We start from the raw sequence: 21,225 nt of genomic DNA on the forward strand, positions 1-21,225 counted from the left end.
ACTCTGCTGAAGCGAGCCTCTTCCACCTCTGCCCGAACCTCCTCCTGTATGAGCTTCCGCCTTTCCTTCCCTTTAGCTCTGCTGAAGCAAGGCTTTGGGATGCTACCCAGCCCTGCCCGACCTGTGGCCACTGTACCCACCAAGGTACTGTGCCGCAGCCTTGCCTCTGCTCTCTCCACTGCGTCCCGAGCACGCCACTTCCTTCCTGTGCGAACCTCCACACCTGCTGAGGATACCTTCCCATCAGCGGAGTCTCTGTAGAGCAGGACTTCTCTGTCCTGGGCTACCTTGAACTCCTCTGTGACACTGCTGAAAGGAAGCTGGAGCTTAATCCCTTGCTCAAACAGCGCAATACTGCTCAGACTACGTGGCAGGCCGAGCCACCTGCGCAGGTGCTGGCTGATCTTCCTCTCAAAGACCTCCACGGTCGTAACTGGGATTTCATACATCAGCAGTGGCCAAAGGAGACGAGGCAGGATGTTGTGCTGATAGATCCAGGCCTTGAACTTCCCTGGAAGCCCAGACTTGTCCACAGCTAAGAGCCACTGGTTGAGGTTGTCACCGGCTGCTTGGCGTGCAGCGGTGTCCTTCAGATCACCAGTGAAGAGCTTTCCGAGGCTCTTCACTGGTTTTTCGGACACAGACGGAATAGTGGTGTTTCCCAGACTGAATCGGAAGTGGTCTGTCACCTTCCCTTTCCTCAAGACCAAGGACCTGGATTTCCCAGGCTTGAAACTCATTCTTGCCCATTATGAGTCGATCCAGACCTTGCAGGAGCCATCTGCATCCAGGCACTGATGTTGTGTTTACCTTGAGATCGTCCATGAATGCTCTTATCAGTGGCTGTCGGGTACCAGATCTAGACAATGGACATTGGCACTCCACTTCTGTTGACTTCACCAGCATATTCATGGCAAGGGCGAACAGAGACACAGAGATCGTGCAGCCGGTGATGATGCCTTTTTCCAGACGATGCCAATCTGATGTTGATGCCCCAGAGGACACCCTCAGACTAAAATGGTCATAATAGCCGAGGATGAGATGACGCACCTTCTCTGGGACATGGTATTTTCTCAGGGATAGTTCCACGAGCTTATGTGAAATCGAACCATAAGCATTGGCAAGGTCCAGCCAAAGTACTGCCAGATCACCCCTGCTCTCTCTCGCTTCACAGATCAGCTGAGTCACTACGCCAGTGTGCTCGATACACCCTGGGACTCCTGGGACTCCTCCTTTCTGCACAGAGGTATCGATGTAGGAGTTCTTCAGCAGAAATCTCATGAGACAGTTGGAAACAATCTTGAAGAAGGCCTTGCACTCTGCGCTGAGAAGGGAGATTGATCTGAACTGCTCGATGTCCTTTGCATTCTCCTCCTTGGGGACCCATACTCCCTGTGCATACTTCCACTGCTGGGGTACCTTCCCTCTTTTCCAGATCACTCTGATGATCTTCCACAGGTGCTCCAGCAGGCGGGGGCACTGTTTGAAGACCTTGTACGGGACCCCACTTGGGCCCGGTGCTGATGCCGCTCTGGAAGCTTTGATGACCTCTTTGTCTTCCTTCAGAGTGGGTGCGCTGATGTCAAACAGGGTGCTGGGTTCAGGAGGGCATACAAGGGCTTCACAGTGGCCGAGGTCTTGGTGTCTCATGCTGTCGCTGTAAGTATTACTTATGTGGCGGTTGATGTCGTCCTTCGGACATGAGAGCTGACCGCTGCGTTTCTCTCCCAGCAGCTTCTTTGCAAAACCAAATTGGTTTGCGATGAAGGCACTGCGCTTGCGAGCCCTCTCCTTGCCCCGCCTCCTGTGCTCCTCGGCCCGACGGAGGGTGAGTAGCTTCTCCCTCACCACACCCCTCAGTTCTGCCAAGGCTTCCTTCTCATCGTCATTAGCCTTCTTGAACTGACTCCTTAATATCCTCAGCTCCTTTCTGAGTTGAGAGATCTTCTTCTCACGCCGGTTTGGAATTGGTGCTGTTGTAGTCTTGGTGGCACGATGTTCCTTAATGCCAAACCTGTTTGATGCGATGCATATTATGAGTGTGATCATTGTCCTGAGCCTCTGCTCCACATCACCATTTGCTGTTGCTTCAAGGGCTGAATCAACATCTACATCAAACCGCTGCCACTCTGACTCCTTGTTGGCAGCGGGCCACAAAATCCGACGCTGTTCTGATGGTCTGCTTTGGGGTGACGCCGGTAGTGCGTGGAGGCTCTGGGCACTGTGGGGTGTCTCCGGGCCTGGATCCTCCTCCGTCTCACAAGATGCCGTACTGGGTACTAGCACTGAGCGTTGCACCACAGGGTTCCTTAGGCAGCGCATCTTGGTCTGATGTATCTTTAGGCCTGTCAGATTTTTGCAGACCTTGCCACATTTGCAAACTGCGCTCGTAGTCGGTTGTCCATTTGCAAGGGTCGTTACCAGAAAATCCGTCCGTTTGGTGTGCTCATTCTCCCCCCCCTCGGGCACCCCTGGGGGTATGACTCTTTAGGGTTCATCGTAGCGTTGTTCGGGTGCTCCCTTGCAGGAGCTGCAGCTCGGGATGCCTCCCCTCCCTGCCCCAGTTGCCGTCTCTCCGAGCTGTCCTCTGTCTCTCCAGCTTCATCCAGTCTTTCCTGGAAGTCAGTGGCATTACCATGTTTGATTAGACCTGCAATACACCTAGTGGTGCAACCTGGACACATCTTCAGTGACTTCAGTGAAATTTTGTATCTGTTGCATTTTCAATTTCAATATCATGTAGTAATAGATTTTTGTTCCTGGACTTATTCCCAAATATGATACACTTTGTTTTACCAAAATGTAGCGATAATTTCTGTAATTCGTTCTCCATCTTGACCAGGAGCTGTCCAAAATGATCCCCACTACAAAACACAGTCATATCATCCGCAAATAAAATACAGCTTACGTACTTGGAAACCAAACATATATTATTAATGTACAAAAGAAACAACAGTGGCCCATGGACTGAACCCTGGGACACCCCACAAGTAATCTTCAAAAACTCGGAATTAGTCCCACCAAAGTGGACACACAGACACCTACTGTCTAAGTAGCTCGCTATCCAGTCATGTGCCAATCCCCTGATACCATACTTCTGTAATTTGTCCAGTAGCAAGGTATGATCTGTAGTATCAAATCCTGTTAGAAATATGTTTGACGAAATCCATCACAGCCAGTGAAGTAGTGCGATTCTTTCTAAAACCGTATTGCTGCTCGCTAAGGATATGATGTTTAGTTAAAAAATCATTTAACCTCATTTCAAATGCCTTTACCAAAATTTTAGAAAACTGTGGTAAGAGGGAGATTGGCTTATAATTTGGAAAAAAAAAACATTTGAGCAATGGTATTACTTTAGCTATTTTCATTTTGAAGGGAAATTTTCCAGTCATTAATGACAAATTACAGATATATGTTAAAGGCTTAACAATGCAATCAGTAATGTTTTTAACCAAAAACATATCAAAACGGTCACTGTCAGTTGATTTTTTTCCCCTTAAGTTTATGAACTATCTAAATTTCTTTTTCATGTGTTCCTCTAATGAACATTGAATCAAGAACTGTTTCTATTGTTTTGCTGTGATCCAAGGAGCACGTTTTAGAAGATAAAATTGAATTTGCTAATTTTTTTTACCCATGTTAACAAAATAACCATTAAAATGATCTGCTGTAGCTTTGTTTTCTTTAACAGTTGTGTCAATAATTCTATAAAAATAGGCAGGATATTCTTTAACAGCTTTTTTTCTTATTTATGATTTCATTTAAAAACCTCCAAGTACTCTTCATATTCATTTTATTTTTTCCAGTAAATCACTATAATACTGCCTTTTACACGATGGCATAATGTATGTTAGTTTGTTTTTATATGTCTTATATCTTATCTCGGCTTCAGTTGTTCTAGATTTTAAAAAACTGCTTGTACAAATTTTCTTCTTTTTACATGCATTCTGAAGTCCCTTAGTGATCCAAGGTTTATCTTTGCATAGTTTATTTCCATCTTTTAACACACAAGGGCAATGTCTATCATATAAATTGGAAATAATAGAAATGAATGATTCGAAAGATTGATCAACATCCTCAATATAAATGTCACTCCAATTTTGCTGTATTAAATCCATTCTAAGCTTTACAAGAGTTTCCTTTGTTATTTTCCTTGTCAAGTTTGTAATGTTAAAATGGTCAATTTTATCGACTAATGAATTGAAAGCAACAGAAACAGGCAGCTGGTCACTGATATCACCAATGAGAAGTTCAGCCATTATGTTTCCCATAGTAATGTTTGTCAATATATTGTCAATAAGTGTTGATGAATTCCTAGTTATCCTAGTTGGGTGAGTAATTACTGGATACAATCCCATACAAAATACAGAATTCATAAATTCATCTATATGTGATTGACTATGAGGTTTGAGGAAATCCAAATTAAAGTCTCCACAGATAAACAAAAGCTTATTATTTTTAAATGTGTTTTACATGTTTGTTTATCCACAAAAATATTTGTGCTTGATCCAGGAGCTCTATAAATGCAACTTATTATGTTTTTTGATTTTTAACATTTAATTTCCATTGAGACACAGTCCATGACCTTGTCAAAAGAAAAGGACATATTATTAACAATTTCACACTGATAACTATGACATAAAGTGCAATGCCACCACCCCCTTTTATTCATCCTATTTATAACAAAAAGATCATAACCATCGAGCTGGACCAAGTCCATGTGCTCATCCCTCAACCATGTCTCTGTAACCGCAATGACAGAAAAGGGATTATTGACATTTTTTAACCAATTCTGAATTTTGGGCAAATTCATAGGAAGACTTCTTCTATTAAAATGTATAATGGAGAATGAACCGTTTATCATGGAACAGTTCTTAAGTTGTTCCTCAGTAAAGTAATTGCAGTGGTGAGTAGTATTTTTAAGAAAAAAATCCGGATCTATATTGTATTCAATACTATGAAGTTTATTTTCAGAGTAATCAAACACTTTTATATCAAGCTCCTGTGCAGACATTAGTTGAAAAGAATCAATTTACATCATAACAGGGTTATAATTGAAAAAAACAAAAATGCGGCTAAATATGATATAACTATATCATATAAACCAGTATGTGATATGGATTTTGTCAAAAGTTGCCTCATGACAAAAAGGAAAACAAAACAAAAATCCTAACAAAATCCCTTCGAAACAATGAGGAACATTTTCCTCCATAAGGAACAATTTTTAAAATTATCCAAATCCACAAGCTCTCTTATCATTATGATTTTCGCTTCCTCCGGTGTTCCATTTAATTTGATCCACACTTTACAGTTCCTGGTCCATGTCACTTATGTATTATTATTTTGTATTTTTTTTCTGCTTGCAAACGACTCTGGCTTGTCCTGCAATCGCATTTTTCTTTGTCAAATGCTCATTTACATACACCTTGGTTCCTTTCAGCTTTTTTGTTTGCCTTAACATCCATCCATCCATTTTCTTCCACTTTATCCGGAGTCGGGTCGCGGGGGCAGCAGCTCAAGCAAAGCTGCCCAGACCTCCCGATCCACACACACCTCCCCCAGCTCCTGCGGGGGAACCCCAAGGCATTCCCAAGCCAGCCGAGAGATGTAATCCCTCCAGCGTATCCTGGGTCTTCCCAGGGGGCCTCCTCCCAATGGGACGTGCCCGGAACACCTCTCCAGTGAGGCGTCCAGGGAGCATCCGGAAAAGATGCCCGAGCCACCTCAACTGACTCCTTTCGATGTGGAGGAGCAGCGGCTCGACTCCGAGCTCCTCACGAGTGACCGAGCTCCTCACCCTATCTCTAAGGGAGCACCCAGCCACCCTGCGGAGGAAACTCATCTCGGCCGCTTGTACTCGCGATCTCGTTCTTTTGGTCATGAGCCAAATCTCATGACCATAGGTGAGGATCGGAACGTAGATCGATCAGTAAATCGAGAGCTTTGCCCCCCTACTCAGCTCTCTCTTCACCACAACGGTCCGATACAGCGACTGCATCACTGCAGATGCTGCACCGATCCGTCTATCGACCTCACGCTCCATCCGTCCCTCACTCGTGAACAAGACCCCGAGATACTTAAACTCCTCCACTTGAGGCAAGGACACTCCACCGACCTGAAGAGGGCAAAGCACCTTTTTCCGGTCGAGAACCATGGCCTCGGATTTGGAGGTGCTGATCTTCATCCTGGATGCTTCACACTTGGCTGCAAACCACCCCAGTGCACGCTGAAGGTCCTGATTTGACGAAGCCAACAGAAGCACATCATCCGCAAACAGCAGAGACGAGATTCTGTGGTTCCCAAACCAGACCCCCTCTACACCCTGGCTGCACCTAGAAATTCTGTCCATAAAAATAATGAACAGAACCGGTGACAAAGGGCAACCCTGGCGGAGGCCAACGTGCACTGGAAACAGGTTTGACTTACTACCGGCAATGCGACCCAAGCTCCTGCTGTGGTCGTACAGGGGCCGGATAGCCCTTAGCAAAGGACCCCGGACCCCGTACTCCCGGAGCACCCCCCCCAGGGTGCCCAGAGGGACATAGTCGAACGCCTTCTCCAGATCCACAAAACACATGTGGACTGGTTGGGCAAACTCCCATGAACCCTCGAGCACCCGATGGGGGTGTAGAGCTGGTCCAGTGTGCCGCAACCAGAACGAAAACCACACTGCTCCTCCTGAATCCGAGGTTCGACCATTGGTCGAATTCTCCTCTCCAGTACTCTGGAATAGACCTTACTGGGGAGGCTGAGGAGTGTGATCCCCCTATAGTTGGAACACACCCTCCGGTCCCCCTTCTTAAACAGAGGGTCCACCACCCCAGTCTGCCAATCCAGAGGCACTGTCCCCGATCGCCACGCGATGTTGCAGAGGCGTGTCAGCCAAGACAGTCCCACAACATCCAGAGACTTAAGGTACTCAGGACGGACTTCATCCACCCCAGGAGCCTTGCCACCGAGGAGCTTTCTAACCACCTCGGTGACTTCGGCCTGGGTAATGGATGCGTCTGCCTCTGAGCACCCAGTCTCTGCTTCCTCTTCGGAAGACGTGACAATGGGATTGAGGAGATCCTCGAAGTATTCCTTCCACCATCCGACAACATCCCCAGTCAGGGTCAACAGCTCCCCACAGCTTGCCTTAACATTTCATTCTTAAACTTTCTGTTCACAAACCTGATTTTGACTTTTTGTCTTTTCTTGAAACTAAATGACATACAGCAATATCAGTACTATTAATGTGGATGTCCTTGTAAGAAAAAAAAACTGAACAACCTGTTGCTCCAGGGAATGAGTGTCTTCTCGCGTGTCTTCTACATCACCAGCACCGCTGCACACAGCAGCAACCCGGGCGTATGTCCGATGCTTAATGTTCAGTCCTGAAACAATTACTTCCTCCATCCTCATTTGTTGCTCAAGGTCATCAACACGATTTTCCAATGATCTAATTTTATTGTCTTTCTCTTGCAAGATTTTTTGAAATCACAAACCTCCTTCAATAAAGCAAGCAGTTCAGTTTGCTTTTTAACCACTCCACTGAGTTCTTCTGACATGAAATTCAGGGAGAGTTTAATCTCATCCAGATCTTAACTACTTAAAGGTTTTTTTGGCATTCTATACAGTTGGGAAAAGCAGGTTGTACCTTATGGGCAGTAACTACACCGACTGACTGTGGGGGGCTCGTCCCCGATGTTGCGCCGCCGCTGGATAGTGGCTGAACAAGCCTAGCCTGATCCCAGGCCTGCCGGTAGATGAGTGCAGCCAAGCCCAGGCCAGATGGTGCCACCAGCATCAGGGCTCGTCAATCCACCATTGAGGCCTGTCCGCTCCGCGGCTGCTGCTGCTGGAAACTCCTCCATCTGCGCTGATCAGTCCACCATCGAGGCCCATCCGCTCCGCGGCTGCTGCTGCTGCAACCCCGCAGTTGGCGCTCGTCAGCCCACCGTCGAGGCCTGTCCACTCCGCTGCTGCTGCTGCTGGAACCCCGCAGTCGGCGCTCGTCAGGCTGCCGTCGAGGCCCCTGTATTTACGGTTGTAAATAGAGCTTTACGGCAACACGGTGCCGTAAAACAGCTATTTGTGACCATATAACAACATGAACGTGCGCAAATCATCAGACACAAGGGAATTATTCCCATTCTAATTCAATTCCATCAGTTTATTTTTCTGTAGGTAATTCGGTTTGCGAGGCTTACCGTCGAGCCAAGGGAGTGTCAATCCAGCAGCGGTCAGGGCGCAGAGTAATCCATCAAATGTGAAAATCCATCAAATCCATCAAATGTGAAATGGTAATTCTGTAATTCTCATATGGTAGCTTAACTTCACTCATTTTGGCAGCAGTCAAGCCGAGGCAGTGGCCAGGGCACGGAGTAATCCATCTAACGTGAAAATCCATCAAATGTGAAATGGTAATTCTGTATCTGAATCCACATCAATACTTTCATATGGCAGCTTAAATTCACCCATTTCTGCGGCAGCAGTACGCAACTTTCTCTAGCTCTCAGCTAACAGCGGTAACAGCTAGCACTATGCGCAGCCGGTGTTCTGTCGAATTGTGCATCTCGTTGCATAAATCGACAATTCCGCATCCCAACAATACTCTGCATATGTGCACAGTTGGACAGGAATGATATTCGACAGGAATGACATCTCATCAGAATACCGGTCAGGGCGTGGAGTAATACATCCAAATGTGAAATGGTCGAATATTTTGCCACCGTTACTCTGATATTCTGAAATCTCACACGAATTACCAATCAGATTCACAGAAAAGTATTTGGATTAGAATACAAATTTTTAACTTTGACAGGATTCGAAATGCGTTCACAATGTGGATGAGACACCTGCAGCTGTAAATGATTTCTGATTCTATGAGTGAATGGGTTCATCAAGTACAAAATTATTTTATTTTATTTTAGTATTGAAAGTTTAAAGAGATCCAATATGTTCCAGCTTCCAAATTCAGCAGACATGAAGGCACAATATCACACAATCCAGATGGGCACATAGACTGCATTACTTCATTCCACATTGTCTGCATTAATTAAATCCATTTTTATATAGTACTGAATAAATTCAGCTTTAAAAATAAAATTCCAGGTGGTTACTAAATCCTCAGGTTTGGCACACATGCATGATTTACATCAGTTTATTGCCCAAAAGGTTTGGTAAAGTAAAAAAGAATAACCAAAACTGGTTACATATGGAAAGAAATGTGTATCCCTTCTTCCTTCATTTGTGGCATTGCCAACATGTGTAGCTTTCCAGCATTTTGCACCTGTTTCTTGATGAGATTCTTTGAGCATCAGTGTGCGCTGCCCACTGAATTGCCCTGATCCAAAATGGCAACCACGCATGCTTGCTGGGACACGTTTCAGTGCGACTGCAGACTACAAAAGTGAATACACACTGTATTTAGATGCAGTGTGTTACTCCATTTCTTTTTTTTCAAATCATGTTTAAAGCAATGTCAGTCGGGGAATCACAGATATGTCTGTTTCAGTGCCCAAGCTTCATTATATTTGACTTATTATTGTTTGTATTGTACAGCAAGGCTCCCTTTCATCTCACTTAAGAAAAAGCATTCAATACATAAAAAACTGCACCTTTCCCGTATTTTTCTGTATTTATTTCTCTGACTTTCAACCTGACTGCTTTAGTTCCATGTCTTTACAACCAGTGCAATTATGAGAACGATAATTGGTTTGTATCTCTTGCACCAGTACTGACTTGCCAACATTAATTAACTCAATAATTATGAAACTCAGTGAACACTATCCACCCTTGCCCAGCTTGCAAGGAATCAAATAAACATTTTTTTTTTCCTCTGTGTGTGTTCCAAGGATATAAACTGCAGTAACAAACTGCATGTGCATTAATGTGGATTAATAGACCAAAACACATTAACATCATTTATGAACTGTATCTTATGTACAGTATACAACAGAAGTAAGCATACCCCTGTGAAATGTCATTTCAAAGTTGAATGATTCAAAATTGTACCACTGGTCAATCGTTGCATTATGTCTAAGTTGTCAAGTAGATTTTTTCTTCTTATGAATAATTTAAAATAAATACTTTACAAAGACTGTATTGAAAGGACACGCCCATTATGGATAGTCAATGTGACAAAAACCATTGCAAGTGTTGTGTGGGATGCTGAAGAGGAGGTACTGCTGGCCACCAACAGAGGGCGCCCTGCCTGAAGTTCGGGCTTCAGGCATGAGAGGACGCAGCCGCCTCCCAGGAGCAGCTTGAGGTGACAGCTGTCACTCCTTATTCATCTACCACCACATCCCATAAAAGCCGGGCAGCAACTCCACCTCCCTGCCGAGAAATCTTCTTACCTTCAAGGTAAAACTCTCAGACGTTTTTTCTGTGCCGAACGCATGTGTTTGTCTCTGAGTTTTGCAGGAGTACCTGTTAACTACTGTCAGCTGGGAGCTGGGTTTGTGGTTACTGGAGGAGTGACGTTCTTCACCCCTCACTCCAAACCAGATAAGTAGTACTTTCAGGTTCTGCACGAACTGTGTTCCTGTGTAGGAGGTGGAGATTTCCCTACAGAAAGAAACTGAACTGTTTTTGCTGATTGTTTTGCTGGGTGTACACACACCCACCATAAACTGTCTTTGCTTCCTGCCAGCAGTACCACATCTGACAGCTGGAGACGGTGGCCACATGGGGACTCAGGACTTGGCGGCTCCAGTGTGTGCTCCAGATCCGTTGGCAGGGGAAATTGTGTGGGACCAGGCTCTTCTCTGGACAGGCGTCTTCTACCCTCGAGCCTGCCCACACGTCACCTTTGTATCATTGACTTTGTTCCAAATCTGCATTTGTCTGTATTCCGTTGTGCACATTCCACAACATTAAATTGTTATACTTTTGACTTTCCATTGTCCGTTCATTTACGCCCCCTGTTGTGGGTCTGTGTCCCTACACTTTCCCAACAGGATTTCTCGGCCAACGTCATGGATCCCGAGGGGCGTCAACCATTGAGTGAACCACCAATGGAAACGCAAGGTGCACAGGCGCCAGCAGGAGGCGTGTTGGGTGAGCTGCAGCACATCTTAACCGCCTTCACTGCTCGGTTGGACTTGGTAACCGAGCAGAACGTTATACTCAATCGGAGGATGGAGGCTCTCACCGCTCAGGTGGAAGCGCACGCGCAGGGCGCTGCTGCAGCACCTCCTCCTGCTGACCGAGTGCCACATACAGATATTCCAGTGGTCATTCAACGACCCCCCCCCCCCGTCCCCTGAAGCATACATAAGCCCTCTGGAGCCGTACGGAGGTTGTGTCGAGACGTGCGCAGACTTCCTGATGCAGTGTTCGCTCGTCTTTGCACAGTGTCCCGTCATGTACGCGTCTGATGCCAGCCGGGTGGCTTATGTAATAAACCTGCTTCGAGAAGAGGCACGCGCCTGGGCTACGGCGCTCTGGGAGCAGAATTCACGGCTCCTAACAACATATGCTGGGTTTGTGCGGGAGTTCAACAAGTGTTTTGATCACCCCAATAGAGGTGAGACTGCTTCGAATGTGCTGCTGTCAATGAGACAGGGGCGCCGGAGTGCAGCCGAGTATGCAGTCGACTTCCGCATTGCGGCAGCGAGGTCCGGCTGGAATACTGTTGCACTCTGCGTCGCCTTCGTAAACGGACTGCCTCCGGTCCTGAAGGAGCATCTGCTGGCTAAGGACGAGCCGCAGGATTTTGACGGGCTTATCGACCTGGTTATACGGTTAAACAACCGACTAGAAGAACATCGTCGGGAGCGGGGCGAAGGGCGTGGCCAGGCATGAGCCGTTCCTCTTCCTTCCGAGTCCGAAAGGGTGCCACCGTCTCACGCTCCACAGCCAGAGAGCTCCGTGTGGCTACAGCTCCCCCTGCTGACGAAGCTATGGACACGAGCAGGGCCAAAGTGAAATCAAATAACAGACAACGGAGGCTGGCCCGCGGGGAGTGTTTTTTCTGTGGCTCGAGTGAGCACATACAGAAGAACTGCCCCAAGCGGTTAAACGACAACGCCCACCCTTAGAGACTGGGCTGAGGGTGGGCCATAATACTCACGCGGGGAAACCCCGTAAATCCGCACGCATCACAGTTATGATCCTGAGTGGGGATCTAACCCTTCACACCCCAGCACTGGTGGACACAGGGTCGGAGGGGAATCTGCTGGACAGTAAATGGGCAAAGGAAGTTGGGCTCCCTCTAGTGGCCTTACCGTCACCATTGTAAGTGTGGGCACTAGATGGCACCCTTCTCCCATTAATCACACACCAGACACAGCCAGTGACATTGGTTGTGTCTGGGAATCACAGGGAGGAGATTGTGTTTTATGTTACACCTTCTACCTCCCGAGTGATTTTGGGTTTTCCATGGATGTTAAAGCACAATCCCCAGATTGATTGGCCATCTGGGGTTGTGACGCAGTGGAGCAAAACCTGCCACCGGGAGTGTTTAGGATCATCGGTTCCACCCGGTGTGACAGCTAAGCAGGAGGTTCTAGTCCCCCCCAATCTGGCGGCAGTGCCAGCTGAGTACCATGACCTTGCTGACGTCTTCAGCAAGGATCTGGCTCTCACGCTGCCCCCGCACCATCCGTACGATTGTGCCATTGATTTGATACCGGGCACTGAGTACCCGTCCAGCAGGCTGTACAACCTCTCACGTCCGGAACGCAAATCAATGGAGACCTACATCCGGGACTCGTTAGCTGCTGGGTTGATCCGGAACTCCACCTCCCCGATGGGTGCTGGTTTCTTTTTTGTGGGCAAGAAAGACGGCGGACTCCGTCCATGCATTGATTACAGAGGGCTGAACGAGATCACGGTTCGCAATTGATACCCGTTACCTCTGTTAGATTCAATGTTCACGCCCTTGCATGGAGCCCGAATTTTCACAAAACTGGATCTTAGGAATGCTTATCACCTGGTTCAGATCCGGGACGGAGACGAATGGAAGACGGCATTTAACACCCCGTTAGGTCACTTTGAGTACTTGGTCATGCCGTTCGGCCTCACTAACGCCCCCGCGGCGTTCCAAGCTTTGGTTAATGACGTCTTGCGGGACTTCCTGCATCGGTTCGTCTTTGTATACCTGGACGATATTCTCATCTTCTCCCCGGATCCTGAGACTCATGTCAGGCATGTACATCAGGTCCTGCAGCAGTTATTGGAGAACCGGCTGTTTGTGAAGGGCGAGAAGTGCGAGTTCCACTGCACTTCTTTGTCCTTCCTGGGGTTTATAATCTCCTCCAACTCCGTCGCCCCTGATCCGGCCAAGGTTGCAGCGGTGAGAGATTAGCCCCAACCGACAAGCCGTAGGAAGCTGCAACAGTTCCTCAGCTTTGCAAATTTCTACAGGAGGTTCATCAAGGGCTACAGTCAGGTTGTTGGCCCCCTGACAGCCCTGACCTCCCCAAAAGTCCCCTTCACCTGGTCGGATCGGTGCAAAGCCGCATTTAGGGAGTTGAAACGCCGGTTCTCGACTGCACCAGTACTGGTGCAGCCCGATCCTAGCCACCAGTTCGTCGTTGAAGTGGATGCCTCTGACTCAGGGATAGGAGCCGTGCTGTCCCAGAGCAGGGAGTCCGATAAGGTCCTCCACCCTTGTACCTATTTTTCCCGCAGGTTGACCCCGGCAGAACGGAACTATGACGTCGGCAATCAGGAACTCCTAGCGGTGAAGGAGGCTCTTGATGAGTGGAGACACCTGTTGGAGGGAGCCGCGGTACCTTTCACGGTTTTCACGGACCATCGGAACCTGGAGTACATCCGGACCGCCAAGCGTCTGAACCCCTGGCAAGCCCGCTGGTCACTGTTCTTCGGGCGTTTTGACTTCCAGATCACCTACCATCCCGGGACCAAGAACCAAAGATCTGAAGCCTTGTCCCGGGTACACGAAGAGGAAGTCAAAACCGAGCTGTCAGATCCACCGGAACCTATCATCCCCGAGTCCACTATCGTGGCCACCCTCACCTGGGACGTGAAGAAGACCTTCCGGGAGGCCCTGGCACGGAACCCGGACCCGGGGACCGGCCCTAAGAACAGACTCTACATCCCACCAGAAGCCAGAGCTGCAGTCCTGGACTTCTGTCACGGTTCCAAGCTCTCCTGTCACTCAGGGGTGCGAAGAACCATGGCAGTAGTCCGGCAGCGCTTCTGGTGGGCATTCATGGAGGCCGACGTCCGGGAGTACGTCCAGGCTTGTACCACCTGTGCCAGGGGCAAGGCTGACCACCAGAAAAATCAAGGACTCCTCCAGCCGCTTCCGGTGCCTCATCGCCCCTGGTCACACATCGGCCTGAACTTCGTCATGGGCCTCACACCATCCCAGGGCATGACTACCATCCTCACGATAGTGGACCGATTCTCCAAGGCAGCCCACTTCGTGGCCCTCCCGAAGCTCCCCACGGCCCAGGAGACAGCAGACCTCCTGGTCCACCATGTTCTGCGTCTGCATGGGATACCAACCGACATCGTCCCCGACCATGGTCCTCAGTTCTCCTCACAAGTCTGGAGGAGTTTCTGCAGAGAACTGGGGGCCACCATGAGCCTCTCGTCCGGGTGTCATCCACAGTCGAACGGACAGGCAGAGCGGGTAAAGCAGGCACTGGAGCAGGCCCTCTGCTGCATAACCTCCGCACACCCGATGGCCTGGAGCAACCATCTGGCCTGGATCGAGTATGTGCATAACAGCTAGGTGTCCTCTGCTACTGGCCTCTCCCCATTTGAGATATGCCTGGGGTACCAGCCCCCATTGTTCCCGATCACGGAGGGAGAGGTCGGAGTCCCCTTGGTCCAGGCCCACCTACAGAGATGCCGTCGGGTGTGGCGCTCTGCCCGCTCTGCCCTGCTAAAGGCCCGGACAAGGGCCAAAGCCCATGCAGACCGCCGGCTTTCCCCGGCCCCTGCATACCAGCCCGGGCAGGAGGTGTGGCTTTCGACCAAAGACATACCCCTACAAGTGGACTCCCCTAAGCTGAAGGACTGCTTCACTGGACCCTTCAAGATCGTGAAAGCCCTCACTCCGGCCGCAGTGAAGCTGCAGCTCCCTGCTTCACTGCGGATCCACCCCGTTTTCCACGTGTCACGTCTCAAACCACACCACTCCTCTGCTCTCTGCACCCCCGGACCGGCACTGCCTCCTGCCCGGATCATCAACGGGGAGCCTGCTTGGACAGTTGGCAGGCTCCTGGACGTCCGTCGAAAGGGCCGGGGGTTCCAGTATTTGGTGGACTGGGAGGGTTATGGACCCGAAGAACGCTCCTGGGTGAAGAGGAGCTTCATCCTGGACCCGGCCCTCCTGGCCGACTTCTACGCCCGTCACCCCGACAAGCCTGGTCGGGCGCCAGGAGGCGCCCGTTGAGCGGGGGGTCCTGTTGTGTGGGCCGCTGAAGAGGAGGTACTGCTGGCCACCACCAGAGGGCGCTCTGCCTGAAGTGCGGGCTTCAGGCATGAGAGGGTGCAGCCGCCTCCCAGGAGCAGCTTGAGGTGACAGCTGTCATTCATTATTCATCTACCACCACATCCCATAAAAGCCGGGCAGCAACTCCACCTCCCTGCCAAGAAATCTTCTTACCTTCAATGTAAAACTCTCAGCCGTTTTTTCTGTGCCGAACTCACGTGTTTGTCTCTGAGTTTTGCAGGAGTACCTGTTAACTACTGTCAGCTGGGAGCTGGGTTTGTGGTTAGTGGAGGAGTGATGTTCTTCACCCCTCACTCCAAACCAGATAAGTAGTACTTTCAGGCTCTGCACAAACTGTGTTCCTCTGTAGGAGGTGGAGATTTCCCTACAGAAAGAAACTGAACTGTTTTTGCTGATTGTTTTGCTGGGTGTACATACACCCACCATAAACTGTCTTTGCTTCCTGCCAGCAGTACCAGATCTGACAGCTGGAGACGGTGGCCACCTGGGGACTCAGGACTTGGCGGCTCCAGTGTGCTCCAGATCTGTTGGCAGGGGAAATCGTGTGGGACCCGGCTCTTCTCTGGACAGGCGTCTTTTATCCTCGAGCCTGCCCACACGTCACCTTTGTATCATTGACTTTGTTCCAAATCTGCATTTGTCTGTATTCCGTTGTGCACATTCCACAACATTAAATTGTTATACTTTTGACTTTCCATTGTCCGTTCATTTACGCCCCCTGTTGTGGGTCCGTGTCCCTACACTTTCCCAACAGCAAGTATGTATACCTGTTAAAGGGCATGTCACATGTTATTTAACGCCCCAGTTACCAACACAACATCAAAGTATTCATGATTGTAAGTCTATTTGTGCACATGCGGTAATAATTAGTGGTTGCTGATAATTAGTGGCTGGTATTTTATTGCTAATTATCACTCTTGCTCAGTAAGTCAGCAGGTGCATTTCTGGTAAGCCATCTTTGCATTTCTCAGCATGTGATGTACATTTTAGGAAAAGCAAAAACATCCTGATCCTGACAGGTTCTGAGTTTTCATTCAAACATGATGGCTCAGATTTACAGAGGACATACAGACAGGAGATGACAAATTTCACCCTGAATCTCTTAATTTTTTTCAGTTTGTCATATTTTGGATCCTAACATGTGCTGACTCTGCCGTCTGTGATGCAGGATGCTATTTCGCTGCTGCCGTGGACACAGAACGTCTCCACGATGCTGTTTTTACAGGCTGACTGAACATGCAGATGTATTTCTTACATTGGAAAAAGTCCAAATACATTATTTTCATGAGATTCTATCTCTAATGCCAGAATCGTAAAAGAACTTTGTGAGTAGCTCATGGTGGAGCTGCCGTGGGGCATTGTTCTCCTGCTGGTGATTGCGAGCCATCCATGTGTAGCGACGTCTTTGATGAAATGGACCTGGACGTTATTCTCCAGCTGATGATTTCACGTGATCCATACATGAGGATTTCTTTAATGGCATAGACCTTGACACTATTCTCTGGCTGGCAATCACATATGATCAATGTGTTATGACTTCTTTGATGGTCTGGACCTGGACATTTTTCTCCGGCTGCCAATTGTGCCTGATCCGTGCATGATGACTTCTTTGATCATGTGGACTTTAAATATTTAATCTTGAAAATCATTGTACGAGTGAGTGAGTGCCCTCTTCTTGTATTTTGTTCTCGTCAGTAGAGCTGGAAGCCTTTGTTTTTATTTTACTTTGAGACAGTCTATCAGATTTTGAATATTGATGTATGCAGAGTCTGCTTTCTACCAGAGCACCATGCTGTTATAGGCCCCACTGTGAATGTGCATGCAAAACTCTCCTCTGTTTGGCTGTCTGACCATACAGATGTATTTCTTAGATTTCTCACAGTTATATCAATGACAACACTTACAAGCGTGCCCAAAGCTGAGCAAAGACTGTTTTTAACAGGCTGCATTCATGATGGAGGTTGATGCTCACAAAGTCTTCTCACAGTGTAGAGTGTTTGCTTCCTTTACTGTGACTGCATAAAAATGTAGAGTTGTCACTTAAAATGAGTCATCATAACATGGCATGACACTTATGTAAACTTTGCAATTAATCTGTGGCTCCATTCTTTACATTAGCAGCTACATTCCATTCAAGCACGTGCTGGGATGTTTTCCTCAAAGCTACATAAATGCTGTTGGAAAAAGGAGTACTCATGAGCATTTTGTATTCGGCGGTCTCTGTAGCTGTTTGTTACGAATGCCGTATACTTTCAGACAGGTCACGGAAGTGCACAAAATAATGCCGGTGTATTATTGGATGGTCACCAACAGCCTAAATCTAAGTTTTGCAAGCACCTTTAAAATAATACAGCTAATCATTTTGACAGCTATTATTATTATTATTATTATTATTATTATTATTATTGGATAAGTCAGGGTTTACATCCAAAAAACACTTCCAAGTCATTACATATTTCTTGGAATTAATTTAAATTATTAAATAATAATTAGAAGCACTACGGTATGGTGTGGTTCTCCTTTGCAGCTAATTTTGTTTGTCACAAAACATCAGTCAGTTGACACTGTTGCTACCTGAGACATTCAGAGAATTTGTGGGTTCCCCAAGTAGTAACTTGACATCATAGCCAGCCTATGCACAGATACTGTGAGTATTACTGTAAACAGAGCAGGGAGCAGGAACCGAGTGAAAACAGATGTTTTTCTGACTTCAACACAGATCACTGCTTACAGAGACTGGGTGCTCTGTGGGGTTGAGGAAACCAGTTTCTTAGGTGCTTTTGTTGGTGAGGTAAGGTTTACTGACCTTGACTTTGCAGACGCTGTGATCTTTGTGGAATTAGTGATATCATGTGACTGTAACACTTGAGAAGCTGAATGAGGAATCTTGAGTGTCTGGGTTTGTGAATGTATATATATATATATATATGCGTGTGTGTGTGTGTGTGTGTGTATAATGTGTGTGTTTTCTTCAATATGCTAGTGACATAACACCTAAATAAGTAACATTTCTTCTTCTGTGTTGTAGTTTGGTGTAAGCGGCCTCACCAGTTTCCTGGAATTCACTGACAATGGCACAAACCCCAACATCTTCTTTGAAATTCTTGGAACAAACTACGGTGAAGACAGGGGACGAGGAGTCAGCAGGGTAAGGAGCAATCATAAAACCCTAAGGGTTGCTGTCATGTCTGTGGAGTGGTAATTTCTGCATGAGCAAGTGGAGTGGATTTACTCCTTGATGTGCCATGAATCTCACAGCACCTGCTCTCAACATTATTTTCATCTCATATTTATTCACTATTTCTTTTCTTGTGGCTGCCACTGCTATCTGAGCGCAGGCCTGCTGCCTTTGTATTTAACCTGGCGACTTTCAAAGAGTAGATACATGCAATCCACAAAAGCAGGGGAATCTTCTTTGAAATTCATGACACTACAGCTTTATAATCATATATTGATTCATTTTGTTTTATATTTGCATATTCCTTTGGTTAGCCCAAGACTTTGCATCCCTTTCATATGGTGAGCAGCTTCATAGTCATGTTATTTTGAAATTGTACTTCATACGTACACACCCGCAATGAATTTTAACAAGACATCAAATACATGCTTTTCTTTCAGCCAAATCTTGTTTATGCCACCTCCCTAGTGTTAAATTTGACACTATTGCTAAGTTTTGGTTATTCTCAACAGTTCACATTACAATTTCAGGTTTTTTAAACTATATTTTTGAACTTTCTGATACGTGCCATGTTATTTTATGACCTACAAAAATATAGTTATAAAAATAAAAAATATGATAGACTGTATTTAACACTGTTTGGCTATGGGAGGATAATTATTTCAGGTTTGAACTCACAGCCTTGTGCTTATGAGGTGACAGGACTGTCATAGCACTTTTATATCTCTTAACATTAAGATTATACCATCAGAGCAGTGTTGCCAGATATGAAATATGCAACTATCGTACCAAAACCTCAAAATTATCATATTTTCGGAGAAATTATCGTACACAAAACGCATACAACATAGCTATTTTAGCGCTTTTTTTTAATTTCCAAAGAATTTTATGTCACATTTTTAAACAGTAATTCACAATATCCCTATAGTAATGGGGAAACTATGGCACAAAAAGAACGCAAATGCACTACCAGACTAGAAAGATTTTTTTTTTTTCTGTGAAGGAACACAAATGTGTTAATTACCAGACTAGAAAGAGTCGAATTCAACCTCGAGGTCGCTGTCGTCATCCGATGCCATGGCCACTTGTGCAGATTTTGTTGAACACAGAAAAAATGTTGACACCTCCATAAGGAACTTGAACTTTTTTTTTATTTTTCTTTGCTCTTGTGTTTTGTTCGTTTGTTATTGCAATTGCTGAAATAAAGTTTCCAAAAAAAAAAAAAGATGCTGCTGGTTGGGGAATCTTCCTGTCATGGCAGAGATTGGATGGGAACTCATTACTTTGTATGGAGAGGGGGTGGGCTTTCAAATGACTTTGTCCCGGGCCGGCCAAAGTTAGCAGCAGCTCTGTGTGTGATGTGTCTTTGATGCCGCCTGAGTGCAACGCCTGCAAAATGATTCTTGGGTGTCAGAGAGAGATGCGTGTTTGGGCACCCAGCTGAAATTATCGTACATTTTGGATTTTTTCCCCATTATTGATCGTACATCGTACAGAGGGCAAAACTATCGTACAAATACAATAATTATCGTACGTCTGGCAACACTGCATCAGAGAGTAAATTTATATTGTGAATCAGAGATATGCATGCCTGGTACTGACAGCAAAGGGGTGCTTTCCCTCCGTCCTGATGTGGGTACTTTAACCCCATGGAAGTGCATGAGGGTGATGTCGGCTCTTGCTCCATCTGGCGATGCAAGGAGGGGCATTTCCTGTTGTCTCTGTGGGGATTTTGGTTTTGCTAGTCTTTGGGGTTGGAGTTTTGTGTCCCACACAGAAAAAAGAACCAACTTTATTTAATTATGTCAACTGGTAACACCTGAATGAATTAACTCTGAAATTAAGTTAATAATTAGATTAACATATGTTAATCTAACTTATTAACTTTATTTCAAAAACTTAAATCATTCAGGTGTTATAAATTGACACAGTTCAATTAAGTTGGTTCAAGTATGTTCTTTTTCAGTGTATGTCTCATGCTCACAGGGCAGCTTCACTACCATGTGCAGAGAGGTTGGGTGCACTATATTGTTGGGTCTGTGGTCCCCGTGATTGCATCTCCCCTTCATGAGGTATGTGGTCATGGTCTTGTCCTGGCACCTGTTGTTCTTTATGTTGCACAGTGGTACTTGCTGCGGCTATGACACCTCGCAGTGCCATGGTTCTGCATCAGTTTGAGGGCTATGTGGTACTGATGCAGCTCTGCATCAGTACCAGTATTTGTCTGCTTGGTGTTATCCTCTCTCTTTCTTTTCATTTTCCTTGTTGACATCTTTTCTACTGTTACAAACACTTACAAACATATATCTTACTGTCACAGTTATTGTCACCATCACTGTTTAAAGGTGCTGTAATGTGTCACCCCCTTCATCCATGGGAAAAGAAATGGGGGCAGAAAATCACTGCTGCAATACCAAAGAAAAAAGGTATTCTATAGGACATGAGTCCTTACTAGAGTTAGTGATATATACAGACAAGGAGTTTTTAAAAAAGAAAAGCTTGCAGGGCATTGAGTCAATGCTAATATAACCACTTCTGGCAAATAACATGAACATTGTGTAAGGTTAAAAACAGATGTCGCGATAAGTGCCCTTTCTTTCACCCAGCACAAAGCAGCCAAGGGTCA

At 46.5% G+C, this 21,225-nt stretch overlaps 1 protein-coding gene across 4 annotated transcripts in view; it reads left to right on the forward strand.

The window, feature by feature from the left end:
• grid2 (glutamate receptor, ionotropic, delta 2) overlaps positions 1–21,225 on the forward strand; it is a 2,248,146-nt gene that overhangs the window by 1,640,376 nt on the left and 586,545 nt on the right. For all 4 annotated transcript variants that reach the window (XR_004560786.1, XR_004560787.1, XM_034170483.1 and 1 more), the window contains exon 8: positions 18,450–18,569. Coding sequence is in view for 2 of the 4 variants with exons in the window: in XM_034170483.1 (XP_034026374.1) it covers positions 18,450–18,569 (120 nt within the window). In the remaining 2 variants the exon portion in view is untranslated. The remainder of the gene's footprint in view (positions 1–18,449; positions 18,570–21,225) is intronic.

This window comes from Thalassophryne amazonica, chromosome 5, assembly GCF_902500255.1.
Source record: "Thalassophryne amazonica chromosome 5, fThaAma1.1, whole genome shotgun sequence".
Taxonomy (NCBI): Eukaryota; Metazoa; Chordata; class Actinopteri; order Batrachoidiformes; family Batrachoididae; genus Thalassophryne; species Thalassophryne amazonica.